This window comes from Theropithecus gelada, chromosome 7b, assembly GCF_003255815.1.
Source record: "Theropithecus gelada isolate Dixy chromosome 7b, Tgel_1.0, whole genome shotgun sequence".
Lineage (NCBI taxonomy): Eukaryota > Metazoa > Chordata > Mammalia > Primates > Cercopithecidae > Theropithecus > Theropithecus gelada.
The window spans coordinates 96092464-96115768 of NC_037675.1; the positions used below are offsets into that span (position 1 = coordinate 96092464).

At 46.3% G+C, this 23305-nt stretch overlaps 1 protein-coding gene across 1 annotated transcript; it reads left to right on the plus strand.

Annotated features, from left to right (window-relative positions):
- Positions 1-6933, plus strand: LOC112629439 (putative serpin A13). Its single transcript, XM_025393018.1, has 5 exons — positions 1-240; positions 572-1171; positions 3066-3336; positions 4552-4672; positions 6460-6933. The coding sequence occupies exons 1-5, from the start codon at positions 168-170 to the stop codon at positions 6667-6669; spliced, it is 1275 nt and encodes a 424-aa protein (XP_025248803.1). The 5' UTR covers positions 1-167; the 3' UTR covers positions 6670-6933.
- The last annotated feature ends 16372 nt before the right edge of the window (positions 6934-23305 follow it).

Here is a 23305-nt window from a genome sequence, read left to right on the forward strand (position 1 = left end):
GTCCGCTGCCACTCCTGGGGCTCTCTGTGCCGGCTCCTGGGCTGAGTGTGCTCTGTGCACACTTTGAATTTCTGTAGCTTTGTGATGTGGGGATTCTTAGCAGCATCCCACAGAGTGGAAGCCAAGGTCCTGAGAGGCAAGGCCACTTGCCTAAGGTTGCTGGGCTTATGCGAGCAGAGCCCTGGACTCCTTGCTGTACCATGAGGCACCTCCTGGCCCTCCTCTCCTTACAAGCTTCCTGCAAGTCTAAGGTCAGGGATAAGAAGTGGGGCTCAGATGGGCTAAGTGGATCGCCCAAGGTCGTAGATCTGGGATCTGGCGCAGGCAGGATTCATAGAAGGGTCCTCTGGACGAGGGGCTCTGACTTTGTCCAGAGATCCCCCATGTCTGTCTGTGAGCAGGAAGCTGTGGGGTGGGGAGGAGGAGATGGGACGGGAGCCCCCAGGAGAGGCAAGGAGAGCCTTGAAGTATTTGCTGGGTGCCCAGCACCGGGCAGACACTTTGTGAATATCACACATTATCGTTATCATTACCATTGACGTTGTTGTCCTCTCTGCCACGCTGCTTTCAGACCAAGGACCCCAGAGGATGGAAACCCCTTGGTGGTGGCCGCTGGTCACTGTGCTCATGGCTGGGGCTCATTGTGTGGCTCTGGTTGACCAAGAAGCTTCGGATCTCATCCATTCTGGCCCCCAGGACAGCAGCCCTGGGCCTGCCCTGCCCTGCCACAAAATCTCTGTGAGCAACATAGACTTTGCCTTCAAACTCTACAGACAGTTGGCTGTGAACGCCCCTGGAGAGAACATTCTCTTCTCCCCGGTGAGCCTCTCCCTGGCCTTGGCCATGCTTTCTCGGGGGGCCCCAGGGGCCAGCAGGACCAAACTCCTGGAGGGCCTGGGGTTCAACCTCACTGTGGTGCCTGAGGCGGAGATCCAGGAGGGCTTCTGGGATCTGATGCTCAGGCTCCCTGGGCAGGGTCCCCGGCTCCTCTTGACCATGGCCCAGCACAGGTTCAGCGGCCTGGGCACAAGGGCCAACCAGAGCCTAGAGGAGGCCCAAAAACACATTGACGAATACATAGAGAAGCAGACCCAGGGGAAGCTTGGGGCCTGGGAGAAGGACCTCAGCAGTGAAACCACAGCAGTTCTGGTGAATCACATGCTCCTCAGAGGTAAGAGCGTGTGTGCCCAATGCAAACCTCCTTCCCAGAATCCCAGAACCCAGGCTCCAACCACACCCGAGCCCCACCCCTTACAGCAGCTGGAAAGTGTCCCCTCCTGACTTAGATATAGATGACACTCAGTGAGTGTCTGCCCCTGAGTTCTTGATGTCTCTACTTGAATGCCTCCAGTAACACGGAACTCATCCCCTTCTCCATGTTAATGACACTGGAAGAGTTTGTTTTTAAAGAAGAGTTTTTCAAACTTAATGTGCATATGAACTTTCTAGAGAGTTTGTTTAATGCAGGTATCTCGTACCTATCCTAAGTGATTCTGATTTCAGTGGGGTAAGTCCAAGACCCATGACCTTGCATTTGAAGAAGCTCACCTCCCTTCCTCACACAGGTGATTCTGCTAATGGAAGACTATGAGCTCCCCTTTGAGTAACTCTAGAAGCCACCACTGTATTAAGGAACCTGAATTTCCTTCCTCTGGCAGGCCTTAGGAGGCATGGATTAGAGCAGGAAGAGTCCTACATTTTTTTTAAAGTCCTTAATTTTTTCCAAGACAGTGAACAGGCTGCATGTCCCCACCATTGTGTGTGTTTAAACAATACAGTCATGACATTCAATCCACCGCTGTTAATGCCTGACTTAGTTTAATAGACCACATGATGCCATGGTGGCCATTTGGGGGCGGGCAGGGGACACTTGTTGTTATCCCCTTGTTCTCATTCAGGACTCAGGAGGTGAACTCAGTCCTCACATTCATACCGTGCTCTGTAGATCTCAAAGTGTGTGTACCCCACAGTCTCTCTTGACTCTCACCTGGGTGAAACAGACCAGTCTTATCTTAGCAGACATGCCTAAGATCAATGTTCCCATTTTACAGATGAGAAAACAGATTTTTTAAAAAGAAAAAAGCTTATTTGCCTGAGCCAGCGAGGCATCACTCAAATATGCATCTATGACTGTTGATGGTGTTTATTTGTAGGCATGGTTACACATACACACACATATATTGACTACAAAGTTCTTATTAACATACCGGCTCTGTGCATATTTAATTTTAATTCTCATCACAACCCAACAAGATAGATATTATCGTGTCCACTTGATAGATGAGAAACTGACGCAAAGTGGGGTAACTTGCCCTAGATTTCAAAGCCAGGCAGAACCCAGCCTTCAAATCCACACCTACGTTCAAGAAGCTTGTGCCACAGTGATAACATTTTTTCTTTTTCTTTTTCTTTTTCTTTTTTTTTTTTTTGAGACAGAGTCTCGCTCTGTCGCCCAGGCTGGAGTGCAGTGGCCGGATCTCAGCTCACTGCAAGCTCCGCCTCCCGGGTTTACGCCATTCTCCTGCCTCAGCCTCCCGAATAGCTGGGACTACAGGCGCCCGCCACCTCGCCCGGCTAGTTTTTGTATTTTTTTTTAGTAGAGACGGGGTTTCACCGCGTTAGCCAGGATGGTCTCGGTCTCCTGACCTCGTGATCCACCCGTCTCGGCCTCCCAAAGTGTTGGGATTACAGGCTTGAGCCACCGCACCTGGCTACATTTTTTCTTAAAAATTAACCACCTCCAGGAGAGATTAAGGAGATGAGAGAGCATTTGTGTTTATGTGATTATAATCTTATTATCCTATTGTAATAGTTTCTAATAGTATTGATCATTTTCAAATGAGGACAGAAGCTCAGGGAGGCTCCGGGCTCAGCCCCAGGGCCACACAGGTACTAAGGGACCTCTCGGGAGTGAGTTATTGAGTGGGGCTTGGCTTCCGGAGTGTGGACTCCAAGATTCCAGCATCCAAGGTGCTTTCCCCACTCCTACAAGCTGCCAGAAGGGTGACCCCAAGCCCGTTCTCGGTTCTCTGTGAGGATGACATTTGTGTTGCTCTTCCCCTCAGCTGAGTGGATGAAACCCTTTGACTCACGTGCCACCAGCCCAAAGGAGTTCTTTGTAGATGAGCACAGGGCTGTGTGGGTGCCCATGATGAAGGAGAAGGCCAGCCACCGCTTCCTGCATGACCCTGAGTTGCAATGCTCTGTGCTGCAGATGGACCATGCTGGGAACACCACCACCTTCTTCATCTTCCCCAACAGGGGCAAGATGAGGCAGCTGGAAGATGCCTTGCTGCCCGAAACACTGATTAAGTGGGACAGTCTGCTCAGGACCAGGTAGCCCGCACACAGCAGAGCCCTGGGAAGGCCGGGCCCCACCTTCTCCCTCAGCCACTGTAAAGTGTCCCCAGGGCACAGTCACCTCAAGGGCGTTATCACCCCAGGACACTGTCACCTCCAGGGCATGGTCACCCCAGGACACTGTCCCTGCTCAGAGCACTGTTATCCACCACGATGCTGTCACATCACCCAGGACATCTCACCTCCAGGACACTGTCATCCCTCAGGATATTGTCACCTTCCCAGAATACTGTCACACCCCAGAACACTGTCATTCCCCAGTCACTGTTATTTCTAGGACACTGTCACCCCACAGGTATTGTCACCCCTCCAAGACACTATTGCCCTCAGGACACTATCACCTTCCACCCATGGCATCATCACCCCCAGAACACATTGTCATGGCACTGTCACTGCAGGGACACAGTTACCCCCTGGGATGCTGTCACCTCCATGGTATTGTTCCCCCTCAGGGCTCTGTCACTCTCCAGGGCCTGTTATTGCCTCCTTGAAGATATCAGTTTGGGTTCTGGGGAGGAAGGACTGGAGAGAGCACTGGCCCAGAAGTCTGGAGGCTGGTCCCAAGTCCCACCTCTGCTGCAGACACAGTGACTTGTCATGGGCTCCCTTGGCCCCTCACGCTGTTGAAGAGCCTGGTGCTCTGGCCTCTCCCAGCCTCAGCCTTCTCCCTCCTCAGCCTTTTTTTCTGTGTTCCCAACTCCCCCATGCTTATTCCTGGAACCTACTGAGCTCCCTGCAGTTTCCTGAACTTGCCAGGCTGTTCCTCAGCCCTGGGCTTTTGTGTGTGCAAATTCCTCGCCCTGACGTGCCCTTTCTTGACCCAGCCCTCTCTGGGATTCTTATTCTTTATTCATGGCATAGCAGAGCTATCACTTGCTCTGTGAAGGCTTGACAGATCCCCAGAACAGGCAAGGTGTGCCCGCTCTGGGTTCCTGGGAACATCATTGTATCACCTGCTATTATCACATGAGAATGACACTGTCCTTGTAAGGCTTCCATGTCAGTGTAGTTACAACCCCCTTCCCACACTGAGGTGAATTGGTGATGGTATGCCTTTTAGAAAGCTCACACCCACTGCCCCTCCGAGAATGGGATGGAGGGGGTGTGTGGGGCAGAGGGACCCCAAGCAGGGAAGAAGGTGAGAGGCTGTTTCAGGATCTTTACTGCAACCCAATTTCTGTCTCTCCACAGAGAACTCGATTTCCACTTCCCCAAATTTTCCATTTCTAGAACCTACAGACTGGAGATGCTCCTCCCACAAGTGACTGTGGGTGGAGGCTTCCCTGGGCAGCCTGGACTGAACATCTCTAAAGTAGGTTGGGGCCGGTGTGTTCAGAGGGCCTCTCAGTGTCTTTTGATGAACACTGGAGGGAGATGTCCAGGACCTCCTTAAAGACAGGAGACGCTATTTCTTTTAACTTTGCAAGTTGCTATTTGCTTCCTTGCGTTGATTCTGCGACTGCCACCTGCTTTGTCAAGACATTGGGGATCTCAAAGGAAATAAGGAAAGGGAAGGCAGATATGCAAACTGTGTCCCCAGGTTGGACGCTTTCTGGGGAGATCATTCCTGCTTTTAGACCTAAAGTACAAGTTATATATTAAAAAAAAAAAAAAAAAAAAAAGGTGGGGGAACTGACAGGGAACATGGGGAACAGCTTGGTCCTCAGGGAACTGAAGATTTCCCAGTCTTCCATGATCTAGTCATCACCCTCCTGTCCAGACTATGTTTCCTACTATTCACAGCAACTGCTCAACTGAACTTCACGGTATCCTACATGCCCCCACAGTTTTCACCTTCTGACTTTGGCTCAGACCTTTTTTTTTTTTTCCCCGAGACAGAGTCTCGCTCTGTCGCCCAGGCTGGAGTGCAGTGGCGCGATCTCGGCTCACTGCAAGCTCCGCCCCCCGGGTTCATGCCATTCTCCTGCCTCAGCCTCCTGAGTAGCTGGGACTACAGGTGCCCGCCACCACGCCCGGCTAATTTTTTTTTTTTTTTTTTTTTTGGATTTTTAGTAGAGACGGGGTTTCACCGTGTTAGCCAGGATGGTCTCAATCTCCTGACCTCATGATCCGCCCGTCTCGGTCTCCCAAAGTGATGGGATTACAGGCATGAGCTAGCACGCCTAGCCCAGACTTTTTAATTTCAAACCACCCAAAATGTTCTCCCCCATCTCTGAATATTCAAGTTATATCAATTCTTCAAGGCCTTGCACAAATGTTACCTCCTCCATGAAGGTTTCTCTGTTGTTATCCTTCACCCCCACACTCAAAGCAGAAAGAAATCTCTCCTGATAACTTTCCACTCTTGCTTTCTTTACCTGTCTTATCTTCCCGATCAAATGATGAGCTTTTTTAAAGTCAGTCAAATCCATGTTTCTATCCTTACCATCCCTGGCACAGTGGAGTACACAGCATCGGTACTCAATAAATGCACACGGAATAAACTCATGAATAAACGAGTGATTGAATGAGTGAGGATAAATTAGCAAAATGAAGTGAATGAAAGATTAAGTCAATAATGATTGGGTGAAAGAGTGGTTGGATGAATGCATGAATGAATGGATGGAGAAATGGGTGAATGGACAGATAGATGCTGGTGTGATATTCAAAATATACTGCAACCAGTAAAGTGCAGATGCCAGCCATAAAAATGGATATAGATGGGGAGACTGGTGATTGGATGAATGAATAGGTGAATAGTGAATAGCTGGAATCACGGATAGAAAGATGCATGGGTAGCAGGGTGCATGGATGATGCGTGGATGGGTGGGTAAGTGAGTGGTGCATGGATAGGTATATGAATACATAAGTGGTGCATGCAGAGGTAAGTAGGTGGTTGAGAGGTGTGGAGTATGGTTGGCTGGCTGGCTGGTTGAATGGATCAATGATGGATGAACAACAGTCAGGCAGAAGTATGTAAGAGTAGTAGATGGATAGTGAATTTTTTAAAGGGTAGATAGAAGAATCACTGACTGGGTAAGTGAGTAGATGGATACATATGGGGTTAAGTAACAGAACAGAAAAAAATTGGTCCCAACATAAAGGTCTGGTTTGTCCTTCCTATGGGGTGGCTTGATGATTCTAGAATTTTCCTTGCAGGTCACTCATAAGGCCATGATGACTCTGGATGAGAAGGGCTCTGAAGCTGCTGTAGCCACCAGCATTCAGCTTACCCCCAGGCCTCACCCAGACCTTGACCTCTCACCCACTCCAGGCACTGAGTTCAGTCGGCCCTTCCTGGTGATGACTTTCCACATGGAAACGGGAAGCATGCTTTTTCTGGGGAAGATTGTAAATCCACTGGGATAACGCCCCCTCAGACATGCTGGGTGACTCAGAGGGAACAGAATGGCCTACACAGCAGGGACCTTCTATTATAGACTCCAGTTAAATGAAAAGTTGCATATACCTGGGTTTTTTTGCTTGGTTTTCACAGGAACCCATGGGGGTAAGGTGATCAAGGCTATTCTCCCTGCACACAGGCAGTAATTACCTTGAGCAAACACCCACTATGTACCAAATGCTTTCTATCTTTTATCTCATTTTTAAATGAATTATCACAACAATCCAACAAAATGAGTATTTTGTTGAACCATATGAAATTGCTTATATTTGGATTGTACCTATATTTTGTAAATATTTTTAAAAAGGCAACTTCTAATGATTCAATCCTTCTCATAGCTGAGGATCAGAGAATTTCAGAGACGTGCTCCAGCTCACTGAGCTAGAAAGCAGGTGAGCTGCTTTCCAGTCTTATCCATTTTGCTAAATTAATGAATCTCAAACTTTACTGTATGCACAAATTCCCTGTGGGTCTTTTTAGAAAGCAAATTTTGATTCAACAGGTCTGGGATGGGGCCTGAGGTCCCATATTTCTCACAAGGTCCCAGTGATGCTGAGGTTACTGGCAGGGTGGCTACATGTTGAGCAGCAGGTTGCTAAACGCACTTGCCCCCATGATCCCCAAAGAGGTTAAGTTGGTGTGACCAGCAGGGCAGGGGAGTGGCATTGGCCCCTTAATTCATGTGTGGGGCTGAGAAAAATATGAGCAACACCTTTTTGCAGCCTACAGACAAAGCCTGCTTTAGGGCCACCTATTAATGAGTAGAATGGGAAAAATGAGTGTCCTAAAGATTTTTTTGCCCAGTCTAGACACACAGTGGGTATTTGTAACTGTCTGTACCCACTGTATTAGTCTGTTCTTACGCTGCTAATAAAGACATACCCAAGACCAGGTAATTTGTTTTTTTTAAATAAAAGGTTTAATGGACTCACAGTTCCACATGACTGGGGAAGCCTCACGATCATGGTGGAAGGTGAAAGAGGAGAAAGGCATGTCTTACATGGCGGCAGGCAAGAGTGCATGTGCAGGGGAACTGCCCATTATGATGCTGTCAGATCTCATGAGACTTATTCACTATCATGAGAACAGCATGAGAAAAACCCACCCCCATGATTCAATTACCTCCCACCAGGTCCCTCCCATGACTCATGGGGATTATTACAATTCAAGGTGAGATTTGGGTGGGGACACAGAGCCAAACCATATCATCCTCCATGTAAGTTACTGCAACTGTGACTTTGGCTGTCAGGTGGCTCATGTTCCTGGATTTCCAACTGCACAAAAGAAAGGACCCACACAGGCTTTAGGGCCAGGCACATCTGAGACCAAATCTTACATCTGGTGCAAAACAGGTTCACTGTGCACTGGTGACCAACTTGCCTGAGTCCAGTGAGACCCACACACGAGTTACATGAAGTGGGCTTATTACTGACAGATGGGCAGCAAAGGATAACAGAAGCCTAGGATTCCTTGCAAGCTGGGTCCCCAAGGCTCAGGAAAGCTGCCTGGGATACACGGGGTCTCATCTGTGTGTGCTTCATTTGCAGAGCAGCTGAGGAACCCCAGAAGGCAGCCTTCCCTGGGTGTCTTAGTCTGTTTGTGTTGCTATACGGGAACACCTGAGGCTGGGTAATTTATAAAGAAAAGAAGTTTATTTGACTGACAATTCTGCAGGCTGTACAAGAAGTATGGCATCAGCATCCACTTCTGGTTGGGGCATCAGGCTGCTTCTACTCATGGTGGAAGACCAGGGAAGCCATCATGTGCAGAGATCTCATGGTGGGAGAGCAGAAGCAAGTGAGAGGGGAGGGAGGCACCAGGCTCTTTTTTTCTTTTTTTCGATACAGTATCGCTCTGTTGCCCAGGTTGGAGTGCAGTAGTGTGATCACAGTTCACTGCAGACTCAATCTCCTAGGCTTAAACAATCCTCACACCTCAGCATCCTGGGTAGCTGGGACTACAGGCACATACCACCATGCCTGGCTAATTTTTTATGGCATTTTGCCATGTTGGCCAGGCTACACCAGGCTCTTTTTAACATCAGTGCTCTCAGAAACTGAGTGAGAACTCACTTATTTCCACAAAAATGGCACCAAGCCATTCATGAAGGATCCGCCCCCATGATCCAAACAGGATCCCAGCAGGCCCTACCTCCAGCACTGGGAATCGAATCTCGACTTGCGACAAGGCGGGGCCAAACAAACCATATCCAATCCTTAGCACTGGGTTTTATACCCAAGGGCAACGTGACTTGTTGGACTGAAGTGTTGAAGGATACCATGTTTCTGGGGAGGATGGGAACTGAGCCTGGGCTCTTCTGGCCAGTCCTTCCCTATCTCAGGATATTGCATTCCCAGCCCATGCTACAGTTATTCTTGAGAACTGCAAATGAGAAAGAAGTGGGGGCGAACTGGATCATCCAAGGCCACCTGGAGAACTGCCCTGCACCTGGCCCTCACTAGACGCCCGTCCTAGAGCCGTACCAAGGACAGCAGGCGGGCACAAGGAGCTGTGCTGAGTGCTGGTCAAGGAGCCAGATCTGCATGAGCCCGCCTAACCTTCATTTTCCATTCTACATTTTTGCAAGAAATAAAAAAATTTTTTTTCTCTTCTCCAGTGAGCAGGTGCCAACAAAGCACCAATGAGTCAATAAAATTAGCCTCCCCCAGAAGGGGGCAGCCCTGGAGTCATGGGAGGTAATACCCCTGAGAAGGTGGAGTGAGCAGCCCTAATGTACAACAAAACAGGTGCCTTACTTTTTGTTTTATGAGGGTTTCCAATGAAAGGATCCCAAACTCAAATGCCTATTGGGCCAGGTGGGCAGTAGGCAGTGATTAGAAACAGAAAACCACAGCACAAGTTCAGTCATGACCTGGGCCTCTGTGAGGGAACGAAGTGCTGGTAACTCAATCCCTCTCCTCCTCCCTTCCTCACCTAAGGGACTCTGTCCCCTCTGTCTCTCCGATCTGGCCAACCCCACGGTCCCCATTCAGACTCTGAATGATGATCTGGGTCAGTGCCCTGGCATGAGCCCAGGTGCCCACAATACCAAAGCCAGGAGGGGGCTGTTAGCTGTCTGACAATGTGACTTTCAGTCCTGTGATCCCAAATTCCTGAAACGAGGAAGCTCAAAGGCTGGCCCACTTCCTGGGACAAGCGAGCACACCAGCAGCACAGGCAACGTCGGAACAGGAGATGCTGCCGCACACAGGAGCGCCAACGCCATCCCTGTCCTCAAGGAGCCCGTGGCAGACAGGGGAGGATTGTGCTATGCACAACCAGCCAGAATGTAAGGCAATTACAGCTGTGACAGAGGGGCCCAGAGGACAGATTTCGGTTCACAAAGGATGAAGGAAGCAGGGTAGCATGCCAGAAAGACCCCAGCAGTGGGGGGTACCAGGTGCAACTGGATGCCGCCATGAGCCATGTGCACGTAAGGAGGTTACTTTCTGTCTCTGAGCCGCAGTCCCCCATCTGTGAAATGGAAGCCATCACAAGGCTGCCACCTGCCAGTTGCTGTTACAGAAGGTGACACGTACTCATGCAGCCCTCATGGCAACTCGACGTGGCGGCTCCTTGCATTCGACAATTGAGGAAACGGGGACTGAGAGGCTAAGAAATTTCCTCTTCCAAGTCCCCTGCATGGAAGTGATGTCTCCCTCCCAAATCTCACAGGACCCTCCACACCTCTTCTGAGCCCTGAGCCCTCTCTGTCATGCATTTTGGTTTTAATGTCTGCCCTTCATGCCTGCAGCAGATCGAACCATGTCTGAGCCAACTCTGGATCTTTTAGGCTCCAGGGCCTGGCTGGCTGGAACACCGTCAGACCTGGGTTGTTCTAATAATAGAGCAGAGAAGAGAGATGGGTAGAGAAAAGGAAAGGAACGATAAGACACACAGAGACACACACACACAGACACAGACACACACACAGACATACACACAGACAGACATACACAGAGACACACAGACACACACAGACATACACACAGACAGACATACACAGAGACACACAGACACACACAGACATACACACAGACAGACACACACACAGACACAGACACACACACAGACATACACACAGACAGACATACGCAGAGACACAGACACACACACACACAGACATACACACAGAGACACTCACAGGAACACACACACAGAGACACACACACACACACAGACATACACACAGACAGACATACACAGAGACACACAGACACACACACAGACACACAGACATACACACACAGAGGCACACACAGACACAGGCATACACATAGACACACACACAGAGACATAGACACAGACACACACACAGAGAGAGACACAGACACATACACAGACACACAGACACAGACACACACAGAGACACACACACAGAGACATACACATAGAGACACAGACACACACAGAGGCACACACAGACACAGACGTACACATAGACACAGACACACACACAGACATAGACACATGCACACGGAGACACAGACACACACACAGAGACACAGACACACACACACAGGCGCACACAGAGGCACACACAGATACGGACATACACACACAGAGACACACACACAGAGACACAGACACACAAACACAGACACACAGAGACACAGACATACACATAGGCACACAGACACACACACACAGACATACACATAGGCACACACACACACACAGACACACACAGAGACACAGACACACACATAGACATGGACACACGCACACAGAAACACAGACATACACATAGATACACAGACACACACACAGACATACAGACATACACATGGACACACACACACAGACACAGACAGAGAGACACACACAGACATACAGACATACACAAAGACACACACACACAGACACACATAAACAGACATACAACCACAGAGACACGGAAGTACACACAGATACACACACAGAGACACACATACATAGATACACAGACACAGACACACATGCAGAGACCACACACACACAGACACACACATACAGACAGACAGATGTACACAGAGACAGACACACACAGAGACACAGACATACACACAGATACACAGACACACACACAGAGACACACACAGAGACACACAGACACAGACACACACACATAGACACACACACACAGACACACACACACACACACACAGAGCAGGCTGGGAAAAGAGGCAAAGCAGAGCCCCGGGGACGTGGCCGAGAAAGGCAGCAGGGAGACAGGAGAGAAAATTTCACAGAACCCCAAAGCAGAGCAGAAGAAATTGTTTCCAGAGGCCATTTAGAGCTACCCCCAGCCTGTACAGCCCTGTCACTTCGCAGGTCTAGAGGTCCCCTTGCAGCTGCCAGGACTGGGAGGAGGGAGGGCAATCAGGGCAGGGCAGACAGGCCTGCTGGAGAAAATCTCACCAAACCAGGCTTGGCATCCGTGTCCCCCATGGCCCTGTGCCTGGGTGGGGGATGGGGGATGGTAGAGAAAAGTGGTCCAATATGGCTGGTCTGCCCACGCCGCAGATGTCCACAGGCTCATTAGGAGAGGCCAGGTGGGTAACCTGAGAGCGCCGAAAGCGTGGCCTTTAGCACTGCCAACTCTATGCTCTCCAAAAGGGGGCTCTGCCTGCTGGATCCCAGGTTGGTCAAAGTAAAACACAAAAAGCTTGCATCTGCTCCGGAGGAAATACATTGTGAAGCAAAGCAATTCCCCCACATTTCTCTCTGATTTTTCTTTTATTGTAGTAAAAGCATTTAACTCGGATCTTTAACAATATTTTTATTTCCACGGACAGGGTCTTGCTCTGTCATCCAGGCTGGAGTGCAGTGGTGGGATCATAGCTTGCTTCAGCCTCTTACTCCTGGGTTCAAATGATCTTCTCACCTCAGCCTTCCAAGCAGCTGAGACTACAGGCATGCACCAACACACCTGGCCAGTTAAAAAAAAAAAAAAAGTAGAGATGGGATCTTACTATGTTGCTCAGGTTCCCTTTTACGAATTTTTAAATGCGTGATACAGGATTGTTTTCACGCACGAGGTTGTACAGCATATTTCTAAAACTTCTCCATCTTGTATAACTAGAAGTTTTATCTGTTGAATAACGCTGCCTCAGTTCCCCCTCCCTCCAGCACCTGGCAACCAGCATTCTGTTCTGCTTCTATGAGTTCAGCTGTCTTAGAATCTCAGGTAAGTGGAATCATGCAGTCCTTGTCCTTCTGTGATTGGCTTATTTCTGTCATCATAATGTCCCCCGAGTTCATCCACATTGTCATATATTTCAGAATTTCCTTTTTTTAAAGGTCCAATAATAATTGATCATATGTATATAGTGAAGAGGCCGTCTACAGAATGGGAGAAAATATTTGCAAAATATACATCTGATAAGGAGTTAATATAAAAAATACATAAGGAACTCCTACCATCAATAGCAAAAACCAAAACAAATAACCCAATTAAAAAACGAGTAAAGAACTTGAATAGAGACCAGGCACAGCGGCTCATGCCTACAATTCTAACACTTTAGGAGGCTGAGGTGGGAGAATCACCTGAGCTCAGGAGTTTGAGACCAGCCTGGGCAACATAGCAAAACCCCATCTCTACTAACAATGAAAAAATTTGGCTAGGCGCGGTGGCTCACGCCTGTAATCCCAACACTTTGGGAGGCTGAGGCAGGCAGATCACCTGAGATCAGGAGTTCGAGACCAGCCTCAAAATGGATAAACCCCGTCTCTACTAAAAATACAAAATTAGCCGGACGTGGTGGTACGTACCTGTAATCCCAGCTACTCAGGAAGCTGAGGCAGGAGAATTGCTTGAACCTGGGAGACGGAGGTTGCGGTGAGCCGAGATCGCGCCATTGCACTCCAGCTTGGGCAACAAGAACAAAATTCTGTCTCAAAAAGAAAAGAAAAGAAAAGAAAAGATTAGTCAGGTGTGGTGATGCATGCCTGCAGTGCCAGCTACTTGGGAGGCTGAGGTAGAAGGACCACTGGAGCCCAGGAGTTCAGGGATGCAGTGAGCAATGGTCACGCCACTGCACCCCAGCCTGGGTGACAAAGTGAGACCCTGTCTCAAAGCAAAAAAAAAAACCGAAAAACTTGAAGAGACATTTCTCCAAAGAAGACATACAAATGGCCAACAGGTATGTGAAAAGATGCTCAACATCACTCATTGTCAGGGAAACGCAGATCAAACCACAAAGAGGTATCACCTTGTTAGGGACCATTATTTTAAAAAATATTGGTGAGGTGGTGAAGAAATTGGAATGCTTGTACGCCATCGGTGGGAAGGTAAAATGATGCAGCTGCTAGAAAAACCAGTATGGCGGTCCTTCCTAATATTAAAAATAGAACTACCGCATGATCCAGCGTCCCCACTTCCGGGTATTGGTCCAGAAGAATTCACAGCAGATCTGGGAGAAACATTTGCTCTCTGTGTTTATCACAGCATTATTCACAAGAGCCAAGACTGGGAACCACCCAGAAGCCCATCAGCAGATGAACGGATTACGAATTCTTCTCGTTCCTTTTCTCTTTCAGTCTTCACCACCCAGTGTTAGAGAGGAGAAAGATTCCAAGAGTATCTGCCCCTGGGCTTTTCAAACAATGCTTGAGGGGAAGACCATGGAGGATGATGGGACAGAGGGAGTCTGCTGGGGTATCAAAGTCCTTATCCTGCTCCAAACCAGGCAAATCTGTTGTTGATGATTTTATTTTGTTGACTATTTATGTATTTACTTATTTATTTGTTTTTGAGATAGGGTCTCACTCTGTCACCCAGGTGGGAGTGCAGTAGCACCATCACGGCTCACTGTAACCCCTGCCTCCTAGGTTCAAGTAATCCTCCCACCTCAGCCTCCTGGGGAACTGGGACTACAGGGTGCACCACCACATCCAGCTAATTTTTGTGTTTTTTTTTTTTAGAGATGGGGTTTCACCACGTTGCCCACGCTGGTCTAGAACTCCTGAGCTCACACGATCTGCCCGCCTCGACCTCTCAAAGTGCTGAGATTACAGGCTTAAGCCACCAACTCTGGCCAAAGATTTTTAACTGAGCTGCTAAAAATATTTTACATTTAAAACATCCTATGATCATATTATATAACTCACTATCTCCCAGGGAGGAGAAAGTGGCTGTTAATGTCCCCAGGTCTCATGACAAAGTGGATAAGAACCTGGCTTGGGAACATGGGCCTCTGAGCCAGGGGGCCTTGGGTTCTTGCCTGAATGCTGCCCTTGTCTAGCTGTGTAACTTTGGGCACGCTGCCGAAATGGCTTCCTCCCTCCCTTGTGGACTGGGATAATATAGCCTGCTTCATGGGGTTGTTGATACAGTAAAACGAGTCACTAACCCCAAAACTCTTAGCAGCATGTGGGGCACAGGCTGCCTGGGGAGGCACCAGCTGCTGTGACCTTCACAGAGGACCCTGGAGATGTCGTGCTGCTTAGCTGCAGGACCACAGACAGCTCACTTCTCTCGTTCATCCACGATCTTGTCATGTGTTCGGCGAGGACATGGGTCTAAAGCAGTGGGTCCCCACCTGGGCTCCACAGCACAGTCATCTGGGAGGTGTTGCAGTGAGACTGACCCCAGCCCTCACTCCCACAGTCTCTGACATCATTGGTCTGGAGGGGGCCAGGGCATCCGTGTTTTGTATAAGTTCTCTGGCAATTCTCTTGCACAACTGCAATTGAGAACCACTGCTCTGGCTCATGATAAACCCCTTCCCAGTTCTGAAACTCTGAGGCTGGACTGAGCTTGATTCCAAAAGTCTCTGAGAAGCACCTCATGTGTTTGGAGCACTGGGTTAGGTCCCCGGCCTAGTGACGTCTCATTGCCTGGGAAAGGCTTGATGTGGCTGCAGCTGGCAGTTTTCAAATGAGATGTCTTTCTTTTCTTAATATTAAACTGCTTGTCTCCATCTTGCCAACTTTTCAAATACACTAACGTTGTAAACAGTAGCCATACAGCTGAACTTTATTGTCCCACAATCTCTATAGGTTAAATATGAGAGCGAAATTGTCTTTGGGCAACTCTAACTTACCCTTATGTTGACACTGGGTCATGCCCATTCTACTCTATCTTTGCCTTCAGTTTAATACTTTTTTAAAAAGGTTGGAGAAATTAATAACTTTCACATATACAAAAAACGAAATAGGAGGGAAGGAGAAGAAGAAAAAGAAGAAGAGGGACAAGAAAAGGAAGAAAGAGGAGGAGGAGCAGGAGAAAAAAGAAAGAAGAAAAAAGGAAGGACTGCTTTTTGCACAATAGCAATGATGATGGCAAATAAAATACTAAGTACAAACTGGAGAATTATGCAAGCTCTAGGCAGAGGAAAAATGTTAAAAGCTGCAAAAGAACAAAAGGAATGCTTGAACAAATAAAAAGGCACATCGTGGCCTTGGATAGGAATACTCCACATCATAAAGACGTCAGTTCTTCCTAAGTTAGGATATAAATTTAACAGAAACTTAATAGAAACACCAATAACTATTCTTGGTCTTACACACACACACACACACACACACAAACACACTGGGGGTGGGAGGTGGACAGGCTGGAGCAAGAGAGAAACAAAATGATTTTAACTAGACAAAATGATTCTAACATGCAGATGAAAACAAAATAACAAAATAAGCAAGAATAGTAAAATTCTGAAAAAATAAAGACTATTGGAAGAGGGCTAGACTTATATCAAAACATTCTGAAACCTCTAATAAATTATAAATAATGAAATTATAATTTATTAATTATATAACAGATAATTAAAATTATGGTCCGTGAATAAAAAGACTGATCAATGGAACAAAATAAGAAATCTGTAAATGGTCCCAGATACATACTAGAATTTAGAATATTATACAAAAATGTATTTCAAATCAGTGGAGAAAAAGTGGATTTGCCACTAACTAGAACTGAGACAATAAAGTTGTCATCTGGAAATAAAATATTGGATCCATAATTTTTGTTACTAATCACTGGAACTGTTCACAAGGATTCCAGTGTTCCTCTCCTGACCATGTGATCTTCTTTGATTAATGAAATATGGGGGGAGCACGTCACTTCTAGGAGCAAGCCTTTAGGAGCCGGGGCATGATTCACCATCTCTCTATGCCTCTCCTACAGTGACCAGCAATGTTCCCAGTGATATGTTCTGTCAGCCTGGGTCCCTAAGCCCCCTGCTGATAAAAAATGAACAGAGAACACGAGTAAGAAATTAGCTTTTGTTTATTTCAAATATTATGATGTGGAGATTCTTTGTTACTGCAGCACAAAACATCTTATCCTAACTGATGCAGTCACAACATCACATTTCATAGATGTCAAAAATTTAAATAAAAAACAACATAACCTAAAAGTACTAGAAGTCACCAGAGAACCATTTAAAACTTTGGAGCAAGAAATACTTAACAAATAAAACCCAAAGGCCATTTTTTCAAAGATTTTTAGGTATGTACAATTTTTTTAAGATTCTACATGACAAATACTATGGTAAGCAGAATGGAAATAAAAGGAAAAACTGAAGGAAACACAGTTTAGAAAGAGGATTAATTCCATATATTTGATTGTATATATATTGCATATATCTATATATAGTATAATCAAATATATGGAATTAATCATCATATGTATATATAATTTATGAGCAAAAATATTAATTGATTGTTCATAATAAATGAAACAAGTTGCCTCTCAAACATATAAAAATACACTCAACTTTAGGTTAGGAGAAAAGCAAATTAAACTACAAATGAAATCTTGTTTTACCTGTCAGATTGGTGAAGATTTAAAAAAGGGCATGCTGTACGGATAAGAGTGTGGGAAACATGGATTTTCATATATTCCTTGGGGAAATATAAATTGGATATTCCTCTGTGGAGGGATACCTGATAATATCTCTCAAAATAAGTGCATATGCCCTTTGACTCATAAATTCGATTTCCAAAACTTTATTCCACAGGTAAATCTATACAGGTGAGAAATAATATATATACAAAATATTCATTGCAGCATCATTTGAAATTGCAGTGAAAAAAAGGTAAGAAATAATTTTAAAAAAAGAAAGAGTAAAAAGAAAGCAAACAACTCAAATACTCATTAATAAACAGCTGTTTATATAAGAAGGGTCATGTATATGATGAAATATGATGCAGACAAAAGGAATGAGCAAACTCTTTGTGATCTTATTTAGGAAGATCACCATAAAATATTAAACCCATAAAAAGAGCAAAGCGAAGAACAGAGTGAATATTATGCTACCTTTTATATGTGAATAAAATAATTCTGGAAAAAAGTTCAAGCTGCTTATAACACTTTTGTCTTGGGGAGTGCAGAGGTTTGGAGGGAGACTTTATTGTATTCCTTTAATTTTGAATTTGGAACCATATTAATTACATTACCTATTTAAAGAACAACTTTAAATAAGAGAGAGAACGAAAAATGTCTCTGAATATAACTAACTCTTCTAGAGTTTCCCAGCACAAAACCACAGCTAGGACCAATCAAACAATGAAATTAAGTGTTTATGTGTTTCTGAGTATTGGAAACAATTATGTAACCCTAGATGCAACTGAAATCTCATACCAAGAAGGTTCAAGGCAATTGGCCATAATTTCCCGCTGCATTGAGTTTTGTATATTTCGGAATTGAAAGACATTTCTTTAGAAAAATCTAAGACCAAAATTTTTTCAAGAGGTCAACTCTAATTCCATTTCAGCCAAGAGGTTTCCCTGCCTTGATTAAAGCCATCAAATTACTCCACAATGGCAATCCTGTTTTGTGTCCTCTTATCTTAGAAGATCCCATAAAGATTTCACTCACAGCTTCCTTCCCAACAGAGAAAGCTTAAAAAGGTCTTTGTCCAAGTGAGTTTTCTATTCTTCTAAACTGCTCATTTCGAGTCGTGGTGGCTCGTGCCTGTAATCTCAACATTTTGGGAGGCCAAGACAGGAGGATCACTTGAGTCCAGGAGTTCAAGACCAGCCTGGTCAACATAGTGAGACCCCCATCTCTACAAAAAAATAAAATTAACTGGGCATGGTGGTGCATGCCTGTATTCCTGGCTGCTTGGGAGGCTGAGGTGGGAGACTTGCTTGAGCCCAGGAGGACAAGGCTGTAGTGAGCTGAGACTGAGACACTGCGTTCCAGCCTTGGAGACAGAGTGAGACCATCTCAAAAACAGAAACTCAGTCATTTCATGGTAAGAATTACCAACCCGGGATCACTTGGGAAGGGTGATGATGACACATCAGCTACCTATGACGCTCCAATGGTGGGTGGGGGACAAAATTGGGCCTCCCTCTCAGAAGGAGCCCAGCCCTACATTGCACGTTCTGGGAAAGTTGTACATTGGGTCAGCCTGAGAAGAAGCTTTAAATCAGGAAGATCTAGATTTGAATCCATGCTTCATTTGGGGATTTACGCAGAAAGAATCCCAGGATTTCTGTCTTCCCACACAGAACTCTTTCCTTCTCTAAGTGCCTGCCTGTCTGTGGATGACATGGTGAAGCTTGAATCATGCAGTTGATCTTTTTGGAAACCCATCATGCAGCAGCCTGCATACACTTTCCACTGGCACCTCGTCCACCGCCCTACACGAAGCACCTCGTCTCATTTATTTCTCGCCTTCTCAAACTGCCTCCAGCTTCCAAGATACATGCCAGAATGAATTCATCATATTCAAAATGTCATTACATTGTCTTTCTCTTGGAAGGCGTGTCTCATTAGTTGCCCTGGCCAGGTAATCTTGCTCTCTGACAAGCTCCCATCAGCCCTTGCTGGGAAATTCCCAGTCCCTTTGCCAGGAAACTTGGATCTGGAACAAATCTAGATCCTCCCACATTGCCCCTAAAGAGGCTGCCTCCAACTCAGGCCCACTCCTTGCTGAGCTGACAAGCATAAGCCAAGAAAGGGCCATTGCCACTGAATCTCACATTGCTGGAGAGAGAAACTAGTCACCTCAAAGGATTTCTTGATCTGTGAGCCTCAAGAGAACCTCGAACTGTGGCAGTTTCCTATGGAAACACTGGTTCATTGGCAGCAGCATGAGTCCTACAGAGGCAAGAATAAGGCCCTGGGAATGCTTCTTCTGGTGGAGAGAGGATGATCTGGGTAGGAGAAGTCTTTCTCCAGACTATCTGTCATGAGAAAGAAGGACCTGATTGGTTTCAAGGGGACTTGTAGGAAGATGCAGGACCTGGAAGCAGAAGAGTTTTATAATGGTCCAACTGCCACACAAAGGAAGGGGTAGTTTGGGGCTGCAGTAAACACCTTCTCCCTGAATGATTTCAATCCAGGACTCAAGAAACATGTGTTGAAGATATACTAGAGATGGCTTGAGATGAGGTGGGGGAGCTCATGGTCAAAACCAAGCTTCCTGGATACACTCTCAGCACCCACTTCCTAAGAGCTAGTGTGAGAGTTAAAGCAGATAGCGCTCTAAGACACAGCTGTAACCACAGTTAGAGTGGCAGGGTGATTTCTTGACATACAAACTTAGGTTTTGCCACTTTCACATTTCCCCTAACCTTTCCCAAGAAGTAACCTGGTCTAAGTTTGTTTTATTTTATTCTTTGGCAGTAGGGAGAGGGGTGAGGAGTATTTGCATTTTAAGGTTGAATGCAGAAAGTCATGTTCTTGGAGAAATGAGGTGGGAGAAGGAAGAGCAGGAAGAAAGGTAGATTTCCCAAGGCTGGGGAGGAGGTGGTGCTCTGTGGCTCCACTGGGAGTGAAGACCTATTTCCTGCTTGGTGGTCACTCAGAGGCTGTCAGATGGCCTGGGTCCCCTTATCTCAGAAAAATCACCCATTTCCAAGCTTGGCACAACAGTAGTAGAGCCACCTGCTATTACAGAACCCACAGCACCCAGTTGGGGTGCTTTGGGCTGCAAGTAATAGAAAACCCAAAAGCAAACTGGTTTAACAATAGAAAGACATGTTTTCTCGCATAACGGTTTGGTGAATCATTTCATCTCATAACTGCCTGCCTCTGGGTGCTAGGCTGCTTCCCCTTGTGGAGGCCAAATGGCTGTAGCAGCTCCAGCAGTCACACACAGACACAACCATATCCAGGAGCAGAGGACCCTCTCTTTTGGATGTCTCTGTTCTCGAGCTCCTGGCCTCTCGAAGTGCTAGGATGACAGGCAGGAGCCACTGCACTCAGCTGCAAAGAAACCTTTCCCAGAGACTTCTTATTCCCCTCTAACGAGGCACAGCAGGGTGACACCCAGATTTTAAAATCACCCCTGGCAAGAGGCTGAGATGACAACAAGGGATTCTTGTTAAAATGGACACTGGAGAATCAGGCACCATAGCTCTGACAATAAAGCTATGGACAAGCAACATCCCAGAAGCATCATAAGACAGAAGAATTGGTCAAAGGCAAAAAATTTAATAAACCTCAAATAAGCCTCCTGTATTCTTAAACTATGTAGGAGAAAGTGATACCCACCCATACCCAGGTTCTGATAATGACTCTGAATTTCCAGCTAATTGGATGGGGACTCAGAGCCAGATTAATTTAAATTCAAAAACATAACAAAATGTAACATTTCTTGTACACCTGAGTTGGTGGGGTAAAATAAGTATCTACATCGATGATGATGATGTTGATGATGATGGTGATACAAAGCAGAAGATGCTGCTTTTCTGATGTCTAAACCTGTTGATTCACATAATGTTACCTCTTCCACCCATAGGACTCTCTCAAGTTGTTTCATCTACCAGGCTGAACCTACTTGCTCTGAGCTGGGGTTTCTGCCACTCCATTACTCAGCCTCTGCCTTCTGCTATCTGCCTAGGTCCTCTGGGTCAATGCTGCTTTTAACATATGTGTTTGGTTATGGATGCAGTATTTCCCCCATTCCCTTAGCTCCATCCCCTATGTTGGTTCCACTCACTCCCATCTGTGGACATTTTTTACCTAGTATGGTGTCCAGAAGGATAACACAAACTCTGATTTGCTCACTTTGAGCACCAAAATCTCAACTGAACTAACCATGTAAGGTGGATACTTAACTACTCCTGCATACCAAGGTGTTCCTGTAGCACAGATACACCTCATAACCTCCCCAGTGGTCACCAGTTTTGCAAGAAAGTCTGAGGCATGACCAGCTGCACATATTTTACCCTAAAAACTTGCTACATAAAGGGCATTTTATGGAGGGCAGGTGTGGACCCACCATTTCATAGCCATTTCAGACATGGCTTCTGTTCATAAGTCCTTATTAAATGTTCCTTTCTAACAAACTGGGTTTCTCAGCTGCTTTCTTCAACCTCTCAGCTCCCTCGGCCTTTGGAGGTAGGTTTGCATAGACCTACTCACTACAGAACAACGGGCATCTACAGGACAAGGAGAAAGCCCTTAGAAGAAACCAATGCTGCTGACACCTTGATCTTGAACTTCCAGCCTCTGGAACTGTGAGGAAATAAAGGTCTGCTGTGTAAGCCACCCAGTCTGTGGGGCTTTTTACGGCAGCCCTAGTGCGCTAGTATACTGCTGTCATTCATCAACTCAGCAAATTTATCACACTATATGCCTCCTCCCTGTCTCTCTCTCTTTTTTTTTTTTTTTTTTTTTTGAGATGGAGTTTCACTCTTGTCACCCAGGCTCGAGTGCAATGGCACGATCTCGGCTCACTGCAACCTCCGCCTCCCAGGTTCAAGCGATTCTCCTGCCTCAGCCTCCCAAGTAGCTTGGATTACAGGCACCCGCCACCATGCCCGGCTAATTTTGCATTTTTTTTTTTTTTTTTTCTTAGTAGATACAGGGTTTCTCCATGTTGATCAGGCTGGTGTCAAACTCCCAACCTCAGGTGATCCACCTGTCTTGGCCTCCCAAAGTACTGGGATTACAGGCATGAGCCACTGCGCCCAGCCCTCCTTGTCTCTTTTTAAACTTTACAGCAGCTGGGTGGGGTGGCTCACACCTGTAATCCCAGCACTTTGGGAGGCCGAGGCGGGCGGATCACAAGGTCAGGAGATCGAGACCATCCTGGTCAACACAGTGAAACCCTATCTCTACTAAAAATACAAAAATTAGCCAGGCGTGGTGGCACGCACCTATAAGCTCAGCTACTAGGGAGCCTGAGGCAGGAGAATCACTTGAACCCGGGAGTTGGAGGTTGCAGTAAGTCAAGATCGCCACTGCACTCTAGCTTGGCAACAGAACGAGACTCCATCTCAGAAAATAAATAAATAAATAAAAACCACCACCACCAACAACAAAAACTTTGGGGATGGTTTTGTCTGATTTGTTAGTCTCTCTGATGTGTGTCTGGTTTGTTCTAGCTTGCTTGCTTTCATCTTTCTTTTTTTCATTTTGTTTCCTTTTTTCTTTTCTCTCTCTTCCTTTCTTTCTTTTCTCCTTCCTCCATCTCCCTCTCTCTCTCTTTCTCTTATGCAGCACCAATAAGGAGTGCTAGAGAATAGATCGTATTTGGCAACAAACAAACAAACAAACAAAAACTTCACTTCCTAAAAGGAACTAAAATGTATTGCTACCGGGTAACTTCATTGACACTTTCTGTGTAACACACTGAACTTTCTCATGGCACTACTAGCTCGGAACCAAGGCTATTTAACCACTTCAAACCACTATTATAAATTTATTCATGGCAAGTA